Source organism: Astatotilapia calliptera, chromosome 12, assembly GCF_900246225.1.
Source record: "Astatotilapia calliptera chromosome 12, fAstCal1.2, whole genome shotgun sequence".
NCBI lineage: Eukaryota > Metazoa > Chordata > Actinopteri > Cichliformes > Cichlidae > Astatotilapia > Astatotilapia calliptera.
The window spans coordinates 34388647-34412094 of NC_039313.1; the positions used below are offsets into that span (position 1 = coordinate 34388647).

Genomic DNA, 23448 nt, shown 5'->3' on the forward strand with positions numbered 1-23448 from the left:
ACTGCTTGGTGTAGTTTAAAGTGATTATATTGGACTAAAAAGAGCCTTTCTTGGCGTAAAACGTCAGACGCTGACAACATAGGATGTCTTCAGGCTGTTCAGGGACAAGAGATGTATCTCTGTGTGATGAGCTGGGAAATGCTCTCTCTGCCTGTGGTAAATGTGTTCTTTGGCAGTTTTCTTGTCTATGATGTACCTGACATGCTATCAGAGAAGCCAGTCTTTCCATCTCTTAAAGGAAGTGCCTGATATAAACCCTGACGAGTGGCATTCTTTCTTGGAAGCTGTGATACCTTTCAGAGGCTCATTTCCTCATTCCTGGTTGTGTTGAGTGCCCTCAGAACCTGCATGGTGGCTTGCAGATCTCTGCAGGAAGTGAACGGCTGCAGAAACGAAAGCAGGATGGGAGGACACAGCTTCTGACAGCTCAGTCAGTACCCACTCCTAGCTATTTCTGGATAGCAATTATCAGTGGAATAAATGCATACACTGATGGCATTGCATAATTTGCTCAGTGTTGAGTAAGGTTACTGTGAAGAAATTGCATTAGAGGAAATTATCCGGCAGTAATAGAAGATAAATACGTGCAGGTCGACTGTCAGGCATTTGGAGAAAGCAGAGTGGCATTCAGTCTCAGCAGATCGGCACAAAAACTGGAGCTTGTGCTGATTTTATTTATGTTTTTTTTTTTTTTAATGGCCTGGTTTGGATTCATCCATTCAAGGTGATAACTAAAACCATTTTGTAGGCCACCAGATGAGGGCAAAGGTGAAGGCAGACCAGGTCAGCCAGTACACTGGCACACACTGTAGTGAAATGACAGGGATGCAAGCAAAGCTTCAGCGGCCAATCTGTGGAGGCGGGGGTGGGGATAGAGGGGAAATAATCCCCATGCCATCTGCTGCTTTTCCTATCCTGCGTGGTTATGCTTGTATACGTGTGTGTATGTTGGACTGCAGCTCACATGGGCCAGAGGACTTCACTTCCTCCTTCTCTTTCCCTCCCTGTCATGATGAGGCTATTTCCTGCTACGAGCATTGGCTCAGTCTAACAGTTTCTCTTTACACTTAATCTTTGCTACTGGCCACTTGTCTCAACTCAGGTCGAGGAGTGCTCAAAGAAGTAGACTCCAAGACGATTGTGACATGAAATGCAGAGAAAATACAGACACAAAACTGCGTTCACCTGATTTTTCTGCTCTTTGCAGAAATTGGTGCTGTCTCAGCACTTTTTCTTCTCTTTTTCTTTTTTTCTTACAAAGGCGGGAGTTTTGATAGTGATTGGTGATTCTTATTGCAGTAAAAACATCAGTTGGCACATCACCACACGTATTTGTAATGACAAATATGTGTAAACCAGCATCCGTCCATTTTTTTGCACTTATCTGAAACAGAATTGGATCAGTATTAGGCTAAACGTTCCTAACATCACTGTTTTCCAGTTACTCCTGGAAAATCCCGAGATGCTCCCAGGGTAGATGAAATATATATTTAATATCTCCAAAGACTTCTGGTCTCCCCTCAGAATCTCCCAGCTGAAAACAGTGAAGGTGCAAGGAGTAGAGATGGTGAGAGTACATGAGTTTAAATACCAGGGCTCAACCATCCAAAGCAATGGGCAGTGCACAAGAGATGAGAAAGAGAGTGCAGGCAGGGTGGAGTGGGTGGAGATGAGTGTCGGGGTGATTTGTGACAGAATGATAGCAGCGAGACCTGCTATGGTTTATTATTTGGAAACCGTGGAGCTGGCAAAAGACAGGAGGACAAGCTGGAGGTGGCAGAGCTGAAGATGCTTTTTACTGGGAGTGACCAGAAAGGACAAGATTAGACATGAGTACATCAGAGGGACAGCTCAGGTCAAGCTCTTTGGCAACAAAGTTACAGGAAAAGAGGGAGACCACAGAAATGATCCATGGATGTATTGAAGGAAGCTGTGCAGAGGATGCTAGGGATGGAAGTACATGATCCACTGTGGAGGCCCCTAAAGAGAAAAATCAAATCAAATCAAATCAAATCACTTTTTATTGTCACATCACATGTGCAGGCACACTGGCACAGCACATGCGAGTGAAATTCTTGTGTGCGAGCCCCACAAGCAACAGAGATGTGCAAACACAACAACACAAACGAGCAAAATACAAGAATGGCCAACCTGAAACTAATAAATATATGTACAATATATAATAGTGTATGCATTTCTGGATGTGTATACTAAATATTTTCCTACGTGTGTGTGTGTGTGTGTGTATACACATTTTTACAAATTAAATAGTAAAAAAATAAAATAATAATAATAATAATAAAATATATAAAATATACAGAGTTGAATATGTGCAAAACAAGTGGCATTTATATACAGTGTGGAGTGCATAATGTTGAAGTTCCAGTAGTGAAGCTGAGGTGTCTATGACGTGTTCAGCAGTCTGATGGCCTGATGGAAGAAGCTGTCTCTCAGTCTGCTGGTACGGGACCGGATGCTGCAGAACCTCCTTCCTGATGGAAGCAGTCTGAACAGTTTATGGCTGGGGTGACTGGAGTCCTTGATGATCCTCCCCGCTTTCCTCAGGCAGCGCTTTCTGTAGATGTCTTGGAGGGAGGGAAGCTCACCTCCAATTATCCGTTCAGAGCACCGCACTACTCGCTGGAGAGCTTTGCAGTTGTAGGCGGTGCTGTTGCCATACCAGGTGGTGATGCATCCAGTGAAGATGCTCTCAATGGTACAGTGATAGAAGGTCCTGAGGATGCGGGGGCTCATGCCGAATCTTTTCAGTCTCCTGAAAAAGAAGAGGCGCTGCTGCGCCTTCTTCACTGTTTTGTTTGTGTGTACTGACCACGTAAGATCCTCAGCCAGGTGTACGCCAAGGAACCGGAAGCTGCTCACTCTCTCCACAGCAGCGCCGCTGATGGTGATGGGGGTGTGTACTTCTCTGCACCTCCGGAAGTCCGCTATCAACTCCTTTGTCTTTGCGACGTTGAGGGTGAGATGGTTGTCTTGACACCAGTGGGTCAGGGCGCTGACCTCCTCCCTGTAAGCCGTCTCATCACCGTTGGTGATAAGACCCACCACTGTAGTGTCGTCCGCAAACTTCACAATGATGTTGGAGCTGTTAGTGGCTGTGCAGTCGTAGGTGTAGAGTGAGTACAGGAGAGGGCTCAGTACACACCCCTGTGGAGCACCAGTGTTCAGTGTGATGGGGGATGAGGTGATGCTGCCCAGTCTGACCACCTGGCGTCTGTCAGACAGGAAGCTAAGGATCCAGCTGCAGAGGGAGCTGCTCAGTCCTAGATCCTGCAGTTTCCTGTCCAGCTTCGAGGGAACGATGGTATTGAATGCTGAGCTGTAATCTACAAACAGCATCCTCACATATGTGTCTCTCTTCTCCAGGTGTGACAGGGCAGTGTGTAGTGTCAGGGCTATGGCATCATCAGTGGACCTGTTGTGGCGGTATGCAAACTGTAGCGGGTCCAGTGAGTCGGGTAGTGCAGAGCAGATGAAGTCCCTGACCAGCTTCTCGAAGCATTTGCTTACGATGGGGGTCAGGGCTACAGGTCGCCAGTCGTTCAATGAGGAGATGGTGGAGGATTTGGGTACAGGGACGATGGTGGCCATTTTGAAGCAGGCTGGGACTACAGACAGAGAGAGGGAAAGGTTGAAGATGTGCGTGAACACTCCAGCCAGCTGAGCCGCGCATGACCTGAGGACGCGGCCGGGAATCCCGTCCGGACCAGTAGCTTTGCGTGCGTTCACCTTCCTGAAGCACTTCCGCACATCCTCCTCAGACACAGTGTGCGCACTGACGTCATCCGCGGTGCGCACACTGTCCGGTCTCATGGTGTTCGCTGCGTCGAATCTAGCGTAGAATACGTTTAGATCCTCACACAGAGAGGCCGTGGTCTGCGGTGTGCTGGTTTTCCCTCTAAAGTCTGTGATCGTGTTTAGTCCCTGCCACATACTCCGAGGGTTGTCAAACTGTTGTTCCACCCTGTCCCTGTACTCACGTTTGGCTGCTTTGATCGTCTTCCGGAGTTGGTAATGTGCGTGTTTGTAGTCCGATGTGTTCGCGTAGGCAAAGGCGGTGTTCCGTGCCGCGCGAACATCTCCGTTAAAAACCAAACAAGAAGAGGACAAAGAGTATTTAACAGTTCATGTGCACTGCATGGTTTTACATAGGTGATCGTAAAAGTTGTAATATTTCAATTAGGGCGCAGCGTTGTGGTTAGCACCACCGTTTCACAGCAGGTGGGTTCTGGGTTCGAACCTTATGGTTACCTGAGGCTCTATGTGTGGAGTGTTCTCCTGTGGCTTTCCTCTCACAGTCCAAAGACTGTTGGTTAGGTTCATTGATGACTCTGAATTGGGTGTAGATGTGATTGTGTGGTTGTCTGTCTTTCTGTGCTCAGCCATGTGATGGCCTCTTCCCTCGGTGACATCTGGGATGGCCATGATCGCTGTAAACCTAAGATAGACAAGGTGGAAAAAAATCAACATATGAAGGCTTCTGGGATGAAGCGTTATGACTCCTGGATTCTGGATTCTCTTTGCGCTCATCACAGTGACCACAAAGGTTAGATACTGATAAAACTGATTTAATGTCATTGTTTTTATTGATTCTTATCGTTTCCTGGTCAATTTTCTTGAATTAAAAAAAAAATAGACCTGCAGAGGTTTGAAGGGTCAAAGTAATTGTGCAAAAACTGATCAGGAAAAAGGGGTTGGATGTAACTCAGGAATGCAGAAGTCCATAAGTTTCATTTCCTTATGAATGCAGGTCCTAGAAAAACACGGAGGATCTAAAACTGGTTTTAATCCTGGTTTGTAAACTAGGTTTGTGAGTTCTGATTTGTTTTAGACCCCAGATATTGATCGATTGGGACTCTAATTTGTGTTTGTGATGAATACATGTTGATACACAGTGAACAAATGAAGACAAGCACTCAGGTAATGGTGCGACTGTATGTGTCTGTGGTAATGTCATGGTCTATAAAGCCCTCGTTCCATGATCCACTCATACTGGATCACTCGTGGACTTTCAGTAGCGTCTCTCTAATTGGCTCATTACCGTGGAGAGGTAGGGAGACGGTCTCTTTTAATTTGCGTTTATGCAGGATAATATGTGGTATACATGCTAATGTAAACACAATGAGGTACTGGCATTGAAACAGATAATTAAATGAAGGAATGTGTATGCCCACAACACTAAACTATACACAGAATATATATATATTACAGCTTAACCTTGCAATATAAAGTGTCTTTAGATACAGTTCAGAGAAATTATGTTAATCCGTAAGCTGAATTTGAAGTGTTTGCACACAAACATACAGCCATATATGCTGCTAGCATAAAGCCCGAGCGTAAGCAGAAGCTTATACATGAGTAAAATGATCAAACATACTTCAGTCAGAGGATATTGACCAACCCATGCTAGATCCACAATAGTTGTATTTATTAGGTCGGCCTGGCGAGGTCCACGGGGGCTGTACATTAATGGAAGTGAGAGGGTGTTAATGACATGGCCAAAAGGTTTGCAACCTGTACGCTCTCAAACCCACCATGAGCTGAAGGACTGGAGCTAAAAATAGAGGCACAGTCTGGCCCCTTGTAATGACACTGCTATAGTCTGCGCCTGTCTGGCTGCTGAGCATGTCAGGTCTGCTGCTCCTGTTCAACACGTTTTATTAGGTGTTACTACACCTGAGTGATTGTGTGGTAATGTTATATTTCAAAGTAAAAGAATATCATATCTTTTATGTGCAGCTTTTCTTTAGATGAAAAGCGCATCATTGTAAAAGGGTGCCATCTTTTATTTTTAATGAAATAAACCCCCAAAGTATGCCAAACATAAATAAATATGCACAGATATGCTCAAGTTTCATGAGGGGTGCAGATGTCCTGTAGGTTGTCTGGCGGGGTGTTGGTCACAAACTGAGACCAGCTGGCAGAAAGAAGCAATCAACTTGTGTAGACTTTCAGATATAATTTAGGGTGTTTAAATATTGCATTTGACTATTTAGGAATTACAGCCATGTTTTCCCAACCTGATGAACAGTCTTGTGTCCAGCTGTGATCTGCTTTTTTCTCTTTTTTTAAATGAATTCATGACAAATTAAAGAAATAAAGATATAGAGCTGATTCCAGGCATTCGTGCTGAGTTTGGTTTAAGAGGTGTCCAAAGGGATGTAATTACAAGTGTGCTAACCTGGACTTGTAATGCTGACATTAGAACTTGGTCACTGGTGTTTGCTGATGATGTGGCTCCTGATAAAAGTAGCTTAATCAAATGATAACACTGGTTAGGTGTTGCTTCACAAGACAGAGGTAAAGTGGCCCAAAACTTCTAAGATCTCCATAAGATCACCAAATTTTCTGAGACTGTCGCCTGACCTTTGACCCAATCAAGCATGTCTTTCACTCACTGATGACAAAACTGAGGGAAGAGGATTCGTGAATGTTCGGGCACAGATTAGAGGTCGTGGATCCTGTCCAGGGCTCTCCTCTACACGGCCAGCTTCCAGCGAGTTAAAGTTGTGACGCTTCAGAGGCTCAAAAGTGTCTTTATTTCACCACCGAGACGCCATTTCCAACCCTGAGCTTCAAAGCTGCACTTTCATTGTCACTTCAAAGAGCTCAAACCTGAGACACCAGAGCAGATTGTAAGTGGTCACAGTCAGAGCTGCAGTCCAACAAAGAGAAGAATGTCATCGGGGTACAGAGGAGATGACAGAAAATCATTTTAGCTTTCAGAGTTTGTCAGATGTTGTTTTTTTTCTCTCCCATGTCAGGCTAAAAGTTCAGTCTTGGATAGTTGTTTTGGATATCGGTTACAAACGTGCATTCACTGTTCATGTAATTCATAGATGTTGTACTCCTGGTGAGAGCAACGTAACAAATATTTAGGCCTTACTTTCAAAATGTATTTGGATGAATTTTACATGTGATACGGAGAATAAACTTAACGCTTAAGTGAACGATGCATATCCGTAAGTTAAATATAGTGAAGCCCATAATTTGACTCAGTTTCTGTAGTTTAGCCTCTGCACGCAACCACAGTTGCAGCTTTACTCAACAAAAAAAATGTGTGAGGGGTTTAGAAATTACACCCATTTTTATACACATAACTCCATTTTTTAGAGGTTTAAAATGAATTGACCAAACTAACAGGATGTTAAATATAAAGATTGTTTTGTATTAAAAACATCTAACTTTGTAGTCAGTGTCTGTCTGAAATGTGGAACCTCTGGAGTTCACCAATTGTGGGTGGGTGCTAATTGTGGGTGTTTGGTTCCTTGAGAAAACTTGTCTAGTGGGTTGAGATCAGGTGACTGACTTGGCCATTGATGAATATCCCACTCCTGCCTTCAGTGTAACCAGCGGTTTGCACCTTGTTGTAAACCTTCTGTATTTCCTTCCATGAAGGCGTCTTTTGATTGCACTTGGCTAAAGATTTTGCTTCCTGTCTGTTAGGTTTAGTTTGACCTAATGATTTGATGTGGAAACACCCAAAGACCCTGCGATGTGATATTATCATTATTATCATATCATATTATCATACTTCACTCGCAATAAAATATAATTGTGCTTTTTAACATTTAGCAATATCTGAGTACTGAAATAACATACATACGGGGTGGCAGAGCAGGTCAGCCACTAATCAGAAGATCGGTGGTTCGATCCCATGCTGCCTCCTGGCTGCATGCCAAATATCCTTGGGCGCCACCGGGCCCTCTGACCACCGGCAGCCTCGCCTCTGTCAGTGCGCCCCAGGGCAGCTGTGGCTACAACGTAGCTTGCCATTGCCAGTGTGTGAATGTGTGTGTGTGTGAATGACTGAATGTAGTGCTTTGGGGTCCTTAGGGACTGAGTAAACAAATGCAGGCCGTTTGATAATCTAACAATTAGCCGTGATAAATCATTAAAAATCCCACATCTGTTGCCGTCCACTTTGACAGAAATTGACATTTAACTATTACATTTGTGCTCATCAACCTTCCTGTTATATAGGAATGTAGCCAGAATATAACCAGCGAGCTGCCTTTGCTCACTGACAAACACTCATTCAGATTGATGGCAACATGTTGGCAATCTGACTGCATTTGTAAATTAGACAGCAATCTTTTTTTAAACCTTTGATAATCTCTCTGAGAGCGAGTGCAGTCAGTTCAAGTCAGGCACCAGTTGGCTCTGAATTTGTGAAGCTAAGTGTGTCCAGTTGTTTTTTTGTTCGCTGTTTTTTGAGCCAATTTAATTTAATTTTACTCGGCTACCGTTATCTCAGGACGATATGCATGTTTGTAGTATTCCTAGAGTAATGTAACTTTGTCCCTGAATGGATACAATATTGCAATTTTGCAATAGTATTGTGATACCATGCTGTATCGATTTCATTAAAAGAAAAAATCTACTTGTCCTGCTAATGATGACCTCCCTCTCTTTGGGCCTTGTATTTAAAATGACAATGAAAAGTTATATAATGCAAACCCTGAAAGTTCAGGATAGATACAAGATGGCTGTAATTGCTCAGTAAACTTGTTTTCAAGCAAACATAATTATATATTTTAAATTGGGCATTTAAAGAACCAAATGAAATATATTATCAAGCCTGCTGTGCTTGAATATAAGCTTCAGTATAAGCATTGTGTTGTGCAAAAACACAATGCCTTGTCATCCACGTCCTCCATTGCGTATGGAGACATTACAGATGTGTGTTTGAGTGCTCCTCAGTAGCAGCTTTAATCCAGTGCACTAGTCATCACACGAACATCAGCCTGCTCTTTTCCCCAAATGGGTTTTCTCAGTCTCTTTATTTTTTTCAGGTATTAAGAAAGAAAAAACTTTGTAAGGTTGAGAGTTAGCTACTGACCAATGAAAAGAAGTCTTTCTGCTTTCCTATGTCTCTTTTGTAATTCATCCACAGAACAATGTAGCAGGGTCTGGTAGATTTCAGCCCCGCTTAAAGCATTAGCTTGGAGGGATTATCCCACCAGCTAAACACGCGGTCACCAGCAGCACGCATCCTCTCATACAATCACTCCAGAGGACACGTGCCTGCTTTACTACCTCTGATCAGCCTCACCAACCCTGTAGCCCAGAGGGATGCTGACCTCTGCAAGCACTAAAATGTGACACTGACCATCGCTTTTTTTATTTGTCCAGATCTTAAAGAGTGCTTCTGTCTGGTGTAGCGATGCACTTGCATTTATATTTTAGGTGATTTTTTTTTTCATTACAAGCCTTTGTTTTCTGCCAGTTTGTCAGCACTTCCTGTTCGTTGCCGTCTTCAAAGAGAACATTGTATTGGCTGCGCTTCATTTGCATGAAGTTGAGGTTTAGGCTGCTTTAAACAAATCAGGATATCTTGTGCTACCCAACACCTGTAACACGCACTCAAAACTGGATCGCAACAAATTGGCGCTTTCGCGAGTGCGTTTGCTGATAGTAATGTCATGTGATTCAGCTAATAACACAAGGATTTCATCATTTTTGAAGCCACGCTGAAAATACTCAGCAATCTGTGCATTCATGACTGGATGTAATACCGGTAGCTTAGCTGTAGCATTTGTACCTGAGGGTTTCAGCTTCCGGGCAACAAGGAATGACATCATTCACATAGATTACTGATTGGCAGCGCTAACTCGATATTTTGAGTCACTTTTTCTCACAATTTTGAGTTAATAACTAACTCAAGTAAGTCGAAATTTTGAGGGAAAAAAGTTGAAATGTTGAGAAAATGACTCGAAATTTCGAGTTATGGAGCCTTTTTTTTCCCTTTAGTGGCGGAAACAGGCTTCCATACACATCAGACTAAGGGGAGAGGATGCATTTTTCCACCAGGCAGAAGTTCAGAACTCATTCTGATGTTGCATTGTCGCTCTCAGGTTTTGAAGGATTTTTTGATTGTGCTGCATCATTTTGATCCTTGGTGCCTTGTTTCAGAGATGACTCTGTGCTCAAATGTCACAAACGCACATCATCACATCTGGTAGGGCTTTAAATCCTTTGTACGTTATATAACGTCTAAGTATAAACTTTGCACAAGTCACATGTCCGACGCTGCCAATCATGTATGTCATGATAAGGCTCTTTTTGATTTTAATTTGAATGAGCTGCTGATCCGGTTTTATCGACTTGAATCGAAACAATGTTGCGCTGTGCATTACCTCGGACTCAGGTGTAACACCTGACAGCTGCCATCTGTTGTCACACAGTTACAAATATGAGCTGTGTTGTTTTAATGTTGGTTTTAATGCTTCTCCGTTAGGAGCTGTGATTCTGAAAGGTGGCTCACTGGCAAACAGAGCCAACTTTACACTGAATATTTTGTAAAGTAAATTCAGAACATGTGAGCTAAAGTTTCAGAACACTTTTTACATTTATATAAAGCAGTGGCGCTACCCTTGAGTCACCTGTTTCACATTTATTTATTTTTGAATGAGACTAAATCACATCTTCTCTCACAGTGTTGGGTCATTCATACAGGTAGCATCAGAGCCCAGTTGGCACTTGACCAACGAGGCCACTGTGAGCCTCTGCCGAGCTGGCACGACTGACACACAAAGCAAGCTGTGCTGACAGCCTAAGATAAATGACCTGTTAACAGTCTCTCTCTCTCTCTCTCTCTGTTTTTCTTATCACATCTCTCACTCTGACTGTGATTGAATGAGCATATTGATCTTCCTCAGTGAGAACATGTGTCTAAACTGGATTTAAATAACTGAATTAGCCCTAAAAAGGCAATAAGCTTTCATACTGCTGCATAGTCAAATGACTGCAACAGATTTAAGGGAGGCCTGATTGAACTGCAGATCAATATCGGGGACTTTCAAGCCTGAAGCCAAGAACATGTTGGCATTTCAAGACTCTCTTGAGAATTTCAAGGCATTCTGGGTCTCAGTACATTTAAAATCTCAGCTCTGTTTTTATAAAATATTATTGAGTGCTTTTTTTCTAGACAAATAACCCCTTTTTCTCTAAATGCTAGCTTATAATAGCAGTTTCTCAAATTTTTGTCATGCTGCTCTTTAGAGACTAATAATATTTAGTCCTCAGAATAAATACATTGATTGCAACACCATCAGGAACACAAGGTTTAGTTTTCACATAGTTCCTGTTGTGCAAACAAAAGTCGCTGCTTGATGCTTTGCTCAGCAAAAGTTTAAAATGCAACATTACAGTAAAGCCAACAAAACGCACAAAAATGTGTATACAGATGACATGTGTCAAACTCAAGGCTCTTTATACATTTTAATAAGGCCTGTGTATCACTTTAGGTTCTTAAATGTATCAACTGAGCTGGGAAACTGAGTAGAGCATAAAGAGAGCCCCATTCTGCTCGATTATTCTGTTTGAATCCACATAGTAGCAAAGACATGGAGTCATAGATGAAGAACGGTTGCTTCAGAAAGCTGGACTGAGAGGAGAAATGTAACTGCAGCATCATGTTTCCTTGAAAGTGAGCGAGCTGTAGTCATATTCAGGTTTGCGTGTTGCTGTAAAACTGTAATCAGAATACATTATTTTGCTTGGCTAAATGTTGTAAACCCCTCAGTCGTAAATGGCTGAGGAATATTGACATCAGCCCGCTGATCAGGCGGGTGGGGGCGTGGCCAACGAAGTTTGTGAACGCCATCGGCACACATTTGGGATTGTCGTGCCAACAGGTGCAGCTTGAACTAGTAACACAGTTGCTTTATTCCACCAATTACTGCGGCGCTATTGTAGCTAATAGGATTACTGATTAGCAAAGAAGTAACTAAACATGTAACAGAAACAGAAACATGTCTCATAAACTCACATTTTATTCATGATAGAATGTAGAAAACCAATCAAATGGTTAAACTGAGAAAATGTACCATTTTAGGAAAAGTATTAGTCTATTCTGGATTTGATGACAGCAATACTTTTCAGAAGTTGTGACAGGGTGATGTTTACCACTGCGTAGCATGCACTCGTTCTTTTTTTTAACAACAGTCCAAAAACATCTGGGAACAGAGCAGCTGTTGGATTTTTGAGAAAGCAATGTTTTCCCATTCTTGTTTGGTAGAAGATGGATTTGTCTGTTTGTTTTGCGTGCAGTATTATGCGTGCAGTACCAGGATGGAAATAATAACCAAAACCTTCTTAAAAGCAAAATTCTACAGGGAGGAAGGGTTGTATCAGGAAGTGCATCAGGAATAAACTCTCTTCCAACTCAAACATGCAGATTTATCCACTGTGGAAATAAGAAAGCACCCAAAGTACCATCAGCCGTTCATCAAGGTGGAAACTATGGCTTATAGTAAATTATGTGAAGTCACTGAAAAGATTCCAGTAGGATGTATGCAGTGAGAAATGTGTCCCATATCCTTCCACCCACAAGATAAACTATGAACTGTTTCTTATCACGGATGTGTGATCTCTATGAACGGTTCCAGTGTTTGGCTGGGTTAACTTATTCTAGGTTAATATTTATGGATTTAGCAGATTGTGTCAGTGTCTTTTCACAACTCATTTCCTCGCTGATTGTTGATTCACACAGTCCATTCTTCCTGCAGCTATTGCAACAGTGCCAATACTGTTTCAACCACAATAATATACATCAAATATAAAAACTGTATTTGTTTCCTACAGTCATACAACACATTGAACTGTTATTTAATAGGCTTGGGGTTAATTTTATGAAATTTTATTGCACAATTTTATTTTTGAAGTACATCAACAATCAGGAATAAGAGTGTAGAGGGGTTAGAACATTGTTCAGTCCCTCAAAAATTAAATTCCATTGAAATATCTAAGAGTATATAATCCTGATGAGTCACAGAATCCTCTTCATCCTCTTCATCACATTGGGACTAATAGGTTTTTTCTCTCTTCTTCTTTCAGTAAAGAAAGCCAAACTCCACGGGCCCCCAGGTAAGAGCGTATTATTTTGGCTCTTTCTCTGCTGCGCTTTTTTTGTATATGCTATTTGTATTTCTACATTATTTCACATTAAGTCACTTCAGTGATCTCCAAAACCTGATACAGACATATTGACTCTGCAGTGTCTGTGTCCAAGATACAGAGAACTTGATCATCCAGGAACAACGGTATCCACTCATCACACTTTTTGTTTTGTCTTAGCGATAAAAAAAAGAAAGAAATATAAACAGTTTTCTTTAAGTTTTGACAGAGTCCTCTTTTTAAGACCTTGACCTTTTTCTCACAGCCTGAGGTTTTGCACCAGTGTTAGAAGTCTTCAGTTTGTAGGCATGCTAAGACTTTAATCATGCACAGCTGAGGCTGGCGGTGCTCTCATTAGTTTTGAAGATCTTTAATAAGCAAAAATTGAATATTTTGAGCAGATGTTTGAAAAACAGTAAGAGGCTTCCTAATGTTTAAAAGTCCTCCAGTGACCTTGAATGCCTGACAGCATCAGAAATCATGCTCATAGCTCAGTACAACAGATAGAAAGTTTGGCCTTGATGATTTTTGCACCCTTTAAACCTTTAAACTGCCTCTGAGCGGGGTGACCTGGACACTGGAGGGGACGTGGGGGCGTTGGTGTCCTGCCATAGACGGCTGGAGGCCTCATCTCTGCTAACTGGAGTCACTGAACTTTAATATGTTTATCCTGTTTGTGCCATTTGGAGCAACTTTAATGGAAATTTCTGACTAATATTGTAGCTTGTTGTTCATAAAGTTAATATTTTGGTTTTCATTAGTGAAATGTATTTTATTAGGCAAATATGTATATGACACACACTTTTTTTGGATGCAGTTTGCTAACCTAGCTTACTAGTGTTAGCTGATAGTACTCCATATAAAGTCTTTTATCCACATGAAGTCACTTCTGGCACCAAAAAAACAATAAAGAGGCGAAAGTCTCTTCTTAAATGTTTATCCAGTCTATAACACAGCTAACACAGAGAAACAGACAACCATTCACACCTACAGCCAATTTAGCCAATGTGACGTGTAAGTCTTTAGACTCAGGGAGGAAGTCAGAGTACCGGCTAGTGGATTTAAACCCAGATGGTTGCTGTGAGGCGACAGTGGAGTTCAGTTGCCTATGGGCAATTTAGAACTGCCAGTAACCGATCCCCACTAACTGCATGTCTTTGGACTGTGGGAGGACGTCAGAGTACCCGGAGAGAACCCATGCAAACTCCCCACAGAAAGGCCCCGGCCAGGTGGTGGATCAAACCCGGGGTCATGTACTTAAGTTGAATTAAAATGTGGAAATAAAAGTTTGTCAGTCCAAAAAAAGGGTACATTTTGATCTGCTAAGCAGATGTTAGTCTGCACTTGTCCCTTTGCAAACATGTTGCAAAACGCTTGTTTGAATCTCTCTGTGGCTGCACACAGACGTGTCACAAAGCTGAAAAACCATTTTTCAAACGGTTCCTTTTCACACATGAAGCATCAACGATTCAGCAGCCAGTCAAGAGTGGGACTCCGTCTTCCCGCACATTTTTGTTCTTTGTTTTTTAAACAGTTTTGCTGGCTGCAGCTGTTTGTCCTTCCATCTTCTCTCCAGGCGATGATGACGGTAGAACAACAGCAAAGAGTGGGAGATTGAGAAATCAAGCTGGAGGACGGGAGAAGGAAATCAATAGATCATCACAGACAAAGGGCCACCTGCTAGCCTGAAATGACTACGTGTCATCCCGGCATAAAGGAGACGATGGAGACAAATCTCTCAGTTTCTTTAGTAGACAGAGACAGACTCCATACACGAGCGATTTGTCACTGGCTGCCTTTGGCCTCTGATTGACGAGCAATTTCTCAGAGCAGGAGGGCGAGATTTGAATCCAGGGTGCATGAAACGGGACATGGGTGGTTGTGTCGGTGGCGCCTGTGGTGTCCTGTAGTTCCTCTGAACTACCTGCAGTAGGACACTGTAAACACATTAGTTCACAAAATGTCTTTTTTTCCTATCTCGGCCTGCTTACACAGGGTCTGTTGTTCTCTTGTTTTTCACTGTTATACATTAGTGTCTGATGCACACTGGAATTACTGGAGCTCTCTGTTCGTAATTTTCTCATTGGAATGACCTGAAATAACACACCTACTTCTCCTCCCAGCTGTAACACCCAGTCACGTCAGTGAAAGAGAATAAGCGCAGGACGGCTTTCTGTCGGGCGACATGAGTTTGTCCCACTCTAATGCCCCAGTTTTAAAAACATGATCTGATTTTATCTTAATAGTAGAAGCAATAGATTGTTTGCCTGGGGGGAGCTGGCTGCTGTCCCAGGGCCCTCCTGAAATCTCATGGGTGGATGACCTCTGAGGGATGTTAGCTGATTTGTGTCACTTTATTAGTTTAGAAGATGTAACTTTTATCTTGTTTTTAGGCTCTGGAGACATTAATCTCAGCTATATAGCACCCAGCAAGCATTGGGTTTCGGTGCAAATATTAAAATATTATTAATAGTGATTTTTGTTTTCATCCAGAGCCATAAGCAGGTCAGTTGTTTGGTTGTCGCTGAGCAAGAATACCAGCCCAGTCTCAGAGTCCAATTTAAATGCATAAGCTGAACACCATTTTTAAAGGTTCACAAGCAGCAGTTGATTTGTAAACATAACCAGGAAGTTAAAAAAACAAACAAACAAAAAGTAAAAATTAAAAAAATTACCAAATCAAAACAAGAAGAAATAGAGTTCACAGAGCTGAGCTGTCCCCAGAAAAACCACAAACACTGCAGTCACCTAGCTGACAAACCTCCAACATATTTGTAGTTCTTTTATTTTTTTTATGTTCTGTACTTTAAGAACCATTATCTCTACACATACAGTTTAGCTGCGACACATGAAAATACTTGTGCATAACTGTAGTATTATTTGAGCATATTGCTCCAGCTCTGGCCTCCTTACACTGGCTTCCAATTCAATTTAGGATCTATTTTAACATCTTTTTACTGGTTTTTAAATCCTTAAATGGTCTGGCACCTGTATATTTGTCCGATCTGCTGAAGCCCTGTGTCCCCCCTCGCTAACAGCTGTTGCTCTCAGTCCCTAAATCACGTTTGAAACTTAGAGGAGACCGAGCGTTCTCTATTGTGGCCCCGAAGCTTTGGAGTGATCTTCCTCTGCCTATTAGACAATCTACATCAGTGCTGGTTTTTAAATCCAGACTAAAAAGTCATTTTTATTTGCTGGCCTTTGACTCAGTGGGTAACTGACACTATTATTTTATTGTTATTTATTTACTGTATTTATTATTCTTATTGTATTTTTATATGTTTTCATTGTATTTTTTATGTTTCTGCTGTACAGCACTTTGTTCGGCCATGTTTTGTTTGTGCTATATAAATAAACTATGGTATGGTGTTATGGAGTCAGAGGCCACTTAAGATGTTCACATGGACCATTCCACGGCTCATTAAATTGAATGCTTCCCTTTTAAATAATGTCAGAATTTCAAACATCTGCTATGACAGCAGATTTTTAGTATTTTGAGGTCCCAAGCACAGGTAGTAGAAATGACTACCTGTGCTTGGGACCTGAGGGGCCGGACACTACTTACTGTCTGGGTTAGAGGTTTGGGATGTAAGAGTAATGCTCATGACTGCAGAAAATCTGACTGAGAAAACGACTGTGTCAGTTTAATAGTAAATCAAATGGTTTCCTGCATCTTTAAAAAAAAAAGTTAATTGTCCATCTTACCTGTTTTTAGTTTTACGTTTCAGCTGAAGTTGAGTCAGTTAAAATATTTAGGCGTTGCTTGTTAAAAGAAATCATTTTCCCTCAAAACAAGAGACTATTTTTCAGTTTTGTTTAAACACAAACTCGTCTCAAGCCATGTTCTTTTCCATATCTGACAGCTTGCTCATTAGCAGACGTGGCTATATAGCTGTGATGGTCCACTGCTGCCTTGTAACTGCAGAGGAAACCCTCACCCTAATGAGTCAATAGTGCTGGTGTAATGAGGCAGGCCTGTCTCTGCACAGCCTGAACCTGTTGTCTGACTTATTGCAGCTCCTCCCAGTTAACAGTTTATTCATAAACTGCGTAGCTGCCCCAGAGGACAGTATTATTCCCTATTAGAAAAAGAAATCTAGGTTCAATACAGTAAGGCTCTACAGAGTCGGTTAAACAAACAGGCATGGAAAGTTTTTCTACTGGAGGGCAGACGAACTCCAGAACAAGCTGATGCACAGAAAAGAGTCTGCTTAGGAAGAACAAGGAGACGACTCAGACTTCACTGTCATTTCCTGGTCTTGACCAATATTCTTCAGGCTTTCTGAAGGTCTGCCCTAGTTTCTCTTTGGGCATTGGCTGCTTTTTCAGTCCAGTCTTTGTACCTGACCATTTTCAGAGAAATATTGTATGTGTGTTTTTTTTATTTTTTTGTCCTTTGTTGTAAGCCTGTTAACACTGACTTATCAGTTATTCAAGCATTACTAACTCAACCACCTAACTTGATGAAATCCTTGTTCCTAGCAGAAGCATTCATGTCCAAAGAAATAAGAAAAAATCCAAGACCTGACACTGACTTAGAGATGCAGCTGGTCGATCCATCCACTGCTCACTGCAGCATCATCAGAAATGGTCTCAAAAAGCTATTCTAAAGAAAGAGAAAAGGCTGAGTATGCTAAACTACACAAGAACTGGACTGAAAATCAGTGACAACAGGTCTGATGGACAGAATAATGTGACATTTTTGGTTCAAATCATAGTCAGTATGTCTTGATACATGCTCAGTCATCCAGGTCGTGACAATTTGCGTTTCTCCCGCTGAAAACGCAATGTCCAGATGAACAGAATCAACCTTTTGGCATAGTCAGTACGTATAGAGGAGGTCAGGAGAAAACCACAGTCATCTATAACAGCATCCCCAACCTTTTTTGCAACACCGGTTTAATGTCAGACAATATTTTCACAGACCGGCCGTTAAGGTGTCACGCATAAATAAAACAAAATAAAATGACATGACCAAGACAAAAACTGTGGTTTTTGTAAATATAATAATAAACGCAAATTCGCTGTGTAATTGTGTAACTTTATTAGCAGCGTCCTCCTGAAAATTGTGACATCCTCCTCTCTGCCCCTTAATGCTCTGTGGTTGCTATGGTAACATGTAAATAAGACACACAACTACAAAGAACAGGGAAACAGAGTTAACAATAAAACTCCTGAAAGCCATAAATTTCACACCCGAGCCTCAACTCTCGTGATCCGGTACCAAACGACTCGTGGACTGGTGCCGGTCCGTGGCACGGAGCTTGGGGGCCGCTGATCTATAAGACGGTGGCTGCTCGATCTGCTTTTCAGCCAGCGGTGTTGGGATCTGGTCAAAGTTGATTCTTGCTTGGAGTGCGAGAGGTCTCCGATCCAAATCCCAGATGAGCCCACAGTCTTGTTACGCTTGGCCTAATACAGTTAGTGCAACAGCGACATCCACTTTCCCCAAAATTTTCTTCACCGGTGTCTCAGAAAATATTTTTTAAATTTAAATTAATAGCAAAGAATTTTAAATATATTATATATATTAAATGTAATTAGCTGAAACAAAATGCTGCTGATTGTGTTTGTTATGGAAGAATTTATTCTTTTTTTTGTCACCACCGTAAGCTGTCCTCATCGACCAACAGCTCTTCTCTGTTTGAGCTCCCCATCACTCTGCCACATTCTCCAGCCTTCTCCAGCCCCGCCACCTCCCCTGACACCCATAATAGAGTATTCATTACTATAGACTGCCTAGTAAATGTCATCTTGCCTGGCTGTGCTCTACACATCCATGTATAACTGAATATAACTTATTTATTTTCATAAGTCATCGCTGCTTAATTATAAATGACGCTGGCTGCCCCCTGAGAGAGTCCCGCTGCATGCTGGGATTTGTCTTTAGCAAGGAGCTGCTGACAAGAGGAAGGTGTTTGTTTGTTTTTTTTCACTGCAACCATTTATGGAGATGTGCTTAATGTCTTTCAGATATTTGTTATGATGCCCATATTTTGCATGACAACCGTGGAGGTGTCATAGGAAATAGATGCCACACTTTTACATTTTTACTATAATGTGTTTTAGGTTATTTTTGTTGTTGTGCTTTTCTTTCATTCACTGCCTATCCAGTTGTTTGTTTTCCTCGTTTTTTTTCCCTTTACCCTTGGTAGCTGTCAGTAAATTGGGCTGCCTTCAGCCCTGCCAGTCACCTTGTTCCCTTAATCACAGACCTGGCAACTGTCTTAAAGGAATGATGGATTATTCCCAATGTAACCCTTTCCCTCCTGCCCCCTTTCACTCTAGAGCTGTGCTTGGTGAAGAGAAAGCACTGTACATAGACAGTGGACGTCATTTTAGTTTTATTTTATTTCATAAATGGACAGGTATTATTTATAGATGGAGAAATCTATTGCACCTAAACCTGATGAACGCACGCACGTGCGCGCACACAAAGAACAGGGATTTATGAATGGCAAACTCTCTTTTGTTCCACTACAGTATGACAGAAAAATCACTTTCAGCCATTTCATAATCGCACGGCTCAACATAGAAGAGCCACCTCGACGGGACAACACTTAGCTGCACATCTACATCTAAAGGTCAAAGGTCACTCTTTCGAGGATGCCAATATTCACATTTTGGGCAGAGAAGACATGGTTTGAAAGAGGCTACCTATGTCCACTGTGAACGACAGTCTTTGGACACTGGGTGTGGCTCATGACACCAACTGCAACCTACAGTACAATGCAACTGGAGCCCCCACTCACACCCTGTGTCAGGTGAGCTCAGTGGGTGACATAATTGTGTGGGGCAAGGCCTCACAATGGTTTCACCCAAAACCTCTGCCGATAATGACCCACACGCTTTTGCACACCTTGGCCCATGTGGTGAGGTGCATGATCATTAGTGGGTCACAACCCCCTTAAGGGACAACTTCCACTAAGTCTCCTCCACAGAAGAAGCTTTTTGGATGAGAGTGGAAATGTGTTCAATAAACCTAAAGAAGTCCAGTCGATTTTTTCTTTCCAAGCTCATCCTCCTTAGCTCGTGCAAAATGTTTTTAAATGACTTTGCAAAAAATGTAAAAGTAAATGGTTAAAAAAACATTTTGTCAGACGTCTAAGTCCCACACTCTTCATTATGCATGATGCATTTGTTTTTATTCACGTTGTACCTTTTAGTTGCTAGGCACTAAGAACAACTTGCTTAGGGTTAAGTCATGTTTGGGAATGACAGCAGCGTAACATTGATGCCATAACCCGGTCTGTTAATGCACTGTCTCTAAAGGGCACTATATGCATAAATGAGAAATGCCAGTGACTTTTGAAAATGCCATTATGTGACACACCAGTAACTGGAACGATCTTAAAACCATTCCCAGAATACTTTGATAAATATGTTGTGTTGTATTTGTGTTCATTCTAGCATAAAATCATACGTTAAAAATCTGGCAGAAATGGAAAACCTAAGAAAATACGCAGAGAGAAATCTTTAAAATGACCGGATATGGAGACCTGCACTGGTACAGGGTAGAGCCAAAGGGCTTATTCATCAGGGTAGTTAACTAAAATATTGCCATGTTTATGGCGCTTGTTTGAGGCTTTGTATCAGTCATACATTTATTTATTTATTTTTTTTAAATCTTTGGGTGTTCAGTGTTGGAGTTACACTATTTCGGATTTAGCACCACAAACTAAAAATATATCTATCCATCCATTTTCTTCCACTCATCCTGGCCGGGTCGCGGGGGCAGCAGCCTAAGCAGAGAAGCCCAAACCTCCCTCTACCCAGCCACCTCCTCCAGCTTGTCGAGAGACATAATCTCTCCAGCGTCTCCTGGGTCTTCTTCAGGCCTCTCCCAGTGGGACATGCCTGGAACACCTCACCCAAGAGGCGCCCAGGAGGCATCCTTGTCAGATGCCTCAACCAACTCAACTGGCTCCTTTTCCATGTCGAGGATAATTTTATTTATTTTTATATAACCTTTATTTATACAGGTAGCCCCATTGAGACCCAATGTCTCATTTACAAGTGAGACCTGTTTCAGACAAGCATATTTTAAAAAGCGGCTCTACTCTGAGCACCTCCCAGAAGGCTGAGCTCCTCAACCCATCTCCAAGGGAGAGACTAGCAACCCTTCGGAGAAAGCTAATTTCTGCTGCTTGTATGTTTGATTTCATTCTTTCAGTCACTACCCACAGCTCGTGACCGTAGGTGAGGGTGGGGACGTAGATTCCCGTTTACTCTCAGCTCCGTTTTCCCTATGACAGACCAGTACACTGCAGCCACAGCACAAATCTGTTGATCTCCCACTCCCCTCAGCCGTGAACAAGACCCCGAAATACTTAAACTTCGACACTCGTCCCTGACCCGGAGTGGACACGCCACCCTTTTCCGGCTGAGGATATATAATTTATTATAATGCCAAATACCTGTAAAGATCTAAACTCCATTAACATATTTTTCAGTTGTATATTTTCAGAACGTGGCTAATGAAGTGTCATATTTTTAAATGATTTTTTATTTAGCCTTTATTCCACATGGCAGTAGAGAGTAGCACTGGACCCGATGTACAAGAAATGGCTCCTGCAGACATTTGAAACCCTCGACGAGTCCAGTTGATGTCTTACCTACTTCCTTAATGTTTTTGACACCTTTGGGTCCACTGTGGTCACCTTGATAAACGGTTCCCTGCGATCTGGCTCTGTCCGCAGGTACTTTAAACATTGAGTTATTCAACATCTGCTGAAAAAGCCTAACCTGGATCCAACACTACAGACAAGCTAGAGACCCACCGGGTTTTAGAAAGTTAGACTCCACAGAAACAGCTCTCCTTAAAGTCACAAATGACCTTTTGATGGGCGCGAACAGGCCGGGGACAGGGGCTCAGGCCTTGTTCTATTGGACCTTAGCTCAGCCTTTGATAGCATTGATTATCAGATATTAATCCACTGCTTAAATCTTTTAGTAGGGATATGTGGATCTGTCCTCATTTATGGCTGATTGAACACTTTTGGTTTCAGTGGGAAACTTTCGGTCAGATGGAGCTGAAATCTCATGCGGTGTCCCACAAGGATCTGTTTTAAGCCCCTTGTATTTTTCATTGTATAATCTGCCTTTAGGCCTTCTCATTAGTTGTTTCAAAATTATTTCCTACCATCTGTATGCAGACGATATCCCAAAGTACATCTCCTTTAAACCTTGTGAATTGGACAACTTCCAATCCACTTCCAATGGACTGTCTTAAGGAAATTAATGGTTGGATGACAAACAATTTTCTGCAGCTGAACGCAGAGTAGACTGGGTGTTTAATTCTTGTTCCAGAGAGTATCATGCCCCAAATCAGGCAACATCTGGGTCCTTTCTCATCCTTGGTAAAGAGTCTTGGGTTAATTCTTGATCAATCTCTGTTTTTTGATGCTCAAGTCTGTGACCCGTTCTTGCTTTTTTCATTTAAGAAATATTGCCAAACTTAGGACTATTGTCTCCAAAGGTGAACTGGGGATGCTTGTTTGTGCCTTCATCTCCTCCCGATTAGATTATTGTGATGCACTCTTTTCCTGTCTGTCAAGGCTTCTTTAAATCACCTTCAAGCGGTCCAAAATGCCACAGCAAGGCTTTTAACCCACAGTCATAAATTCTCTCATATCACTCCCTTGTTAAAGTCCATGCACTGGCTTCCGGTTGGGTACAGATATCAGTTTAAAATCCTCCTCACACGAGGACAGGCCCCCACTTATATCATTGAGCTTCTGCAGTATGCTATGGATTCTTTTTAAAAATGAACCACATCAACCTTTGTTAGATGGAAAATTGCTGTCTATTTCTACATTACACTACTAACCACTTTATTTCTATAAGCAGGTTTTAAACAGCTGGCCAATGATGTCTTTTCACAAAGAATATGTAGTTTTCAGGTATTCACAGCCCTTATGGCATCTAAAGGTCACCTAGCAGGAAAGGTCACTTTCCTGTACTGCATGGCTGTTTGACCGGCCCATATTTCACATATAAAGACATTTTTGAAACGCCTTTTCAAACTCACACACACCCCTAAAAATAACCAAGGCATGGCGTGGACTGATGTGATCTAGAATTTAGGATTTAGCTATATTTTACAAACTTGGGCACAGATTCAAATGAAACCTGGATATTGGAACCGAGCAATGGCTGTAATGTATTCATTCATGCAGATTAATGAGCTCATCGCTTACCTCATCTTCACCCCAGAAACACTAATGCTGCTCTTCAAAAGAGAGTAATTGTAAGATGGAGAACGCAGAAGTATACAAGGACACGGACACACACACACACACACACACACACACACACACACACACACACACACACACACACACACACACACAACACACTATAACACTGAGTGGATTCTCTTGTGTGTAGAGTGGCTACTTGAGGCAGGTAATCAAGCAGGGATTAGGTGGCTGGATGCTCAGACCTCCTCCGTTATTGCCGAATATGCAGACACACTTTGGTTTTGTGTGTGTGTTTAAACATCAAATCACATTTTATGTATTTATTTAT

At 41.9% G+C, this 23448-nt stretch overlaps 1 protein-coding gene across 1 annotated transcript in view; it reads left to right on the plus strand.

The window, feature by feature from the left end:
• unc13ba (unc-13 homolog Ba (C. elegans)) overlaps window positions 1-23448 on the plus strand; it is a 182796-nt gene that overhangs the window by 3661 nt on the left and 155687 nt on the right. The window contains exon 2 of the mRNA XM_026186060.1: window positions 12859-12888. Coding sequence (XP_026041845.1) covers window positions 12859-12888 — 30 coding nt within the window. The remainder of the gene's footprint in view (window positions 1-12858; window positions 12889-23448) is intronic.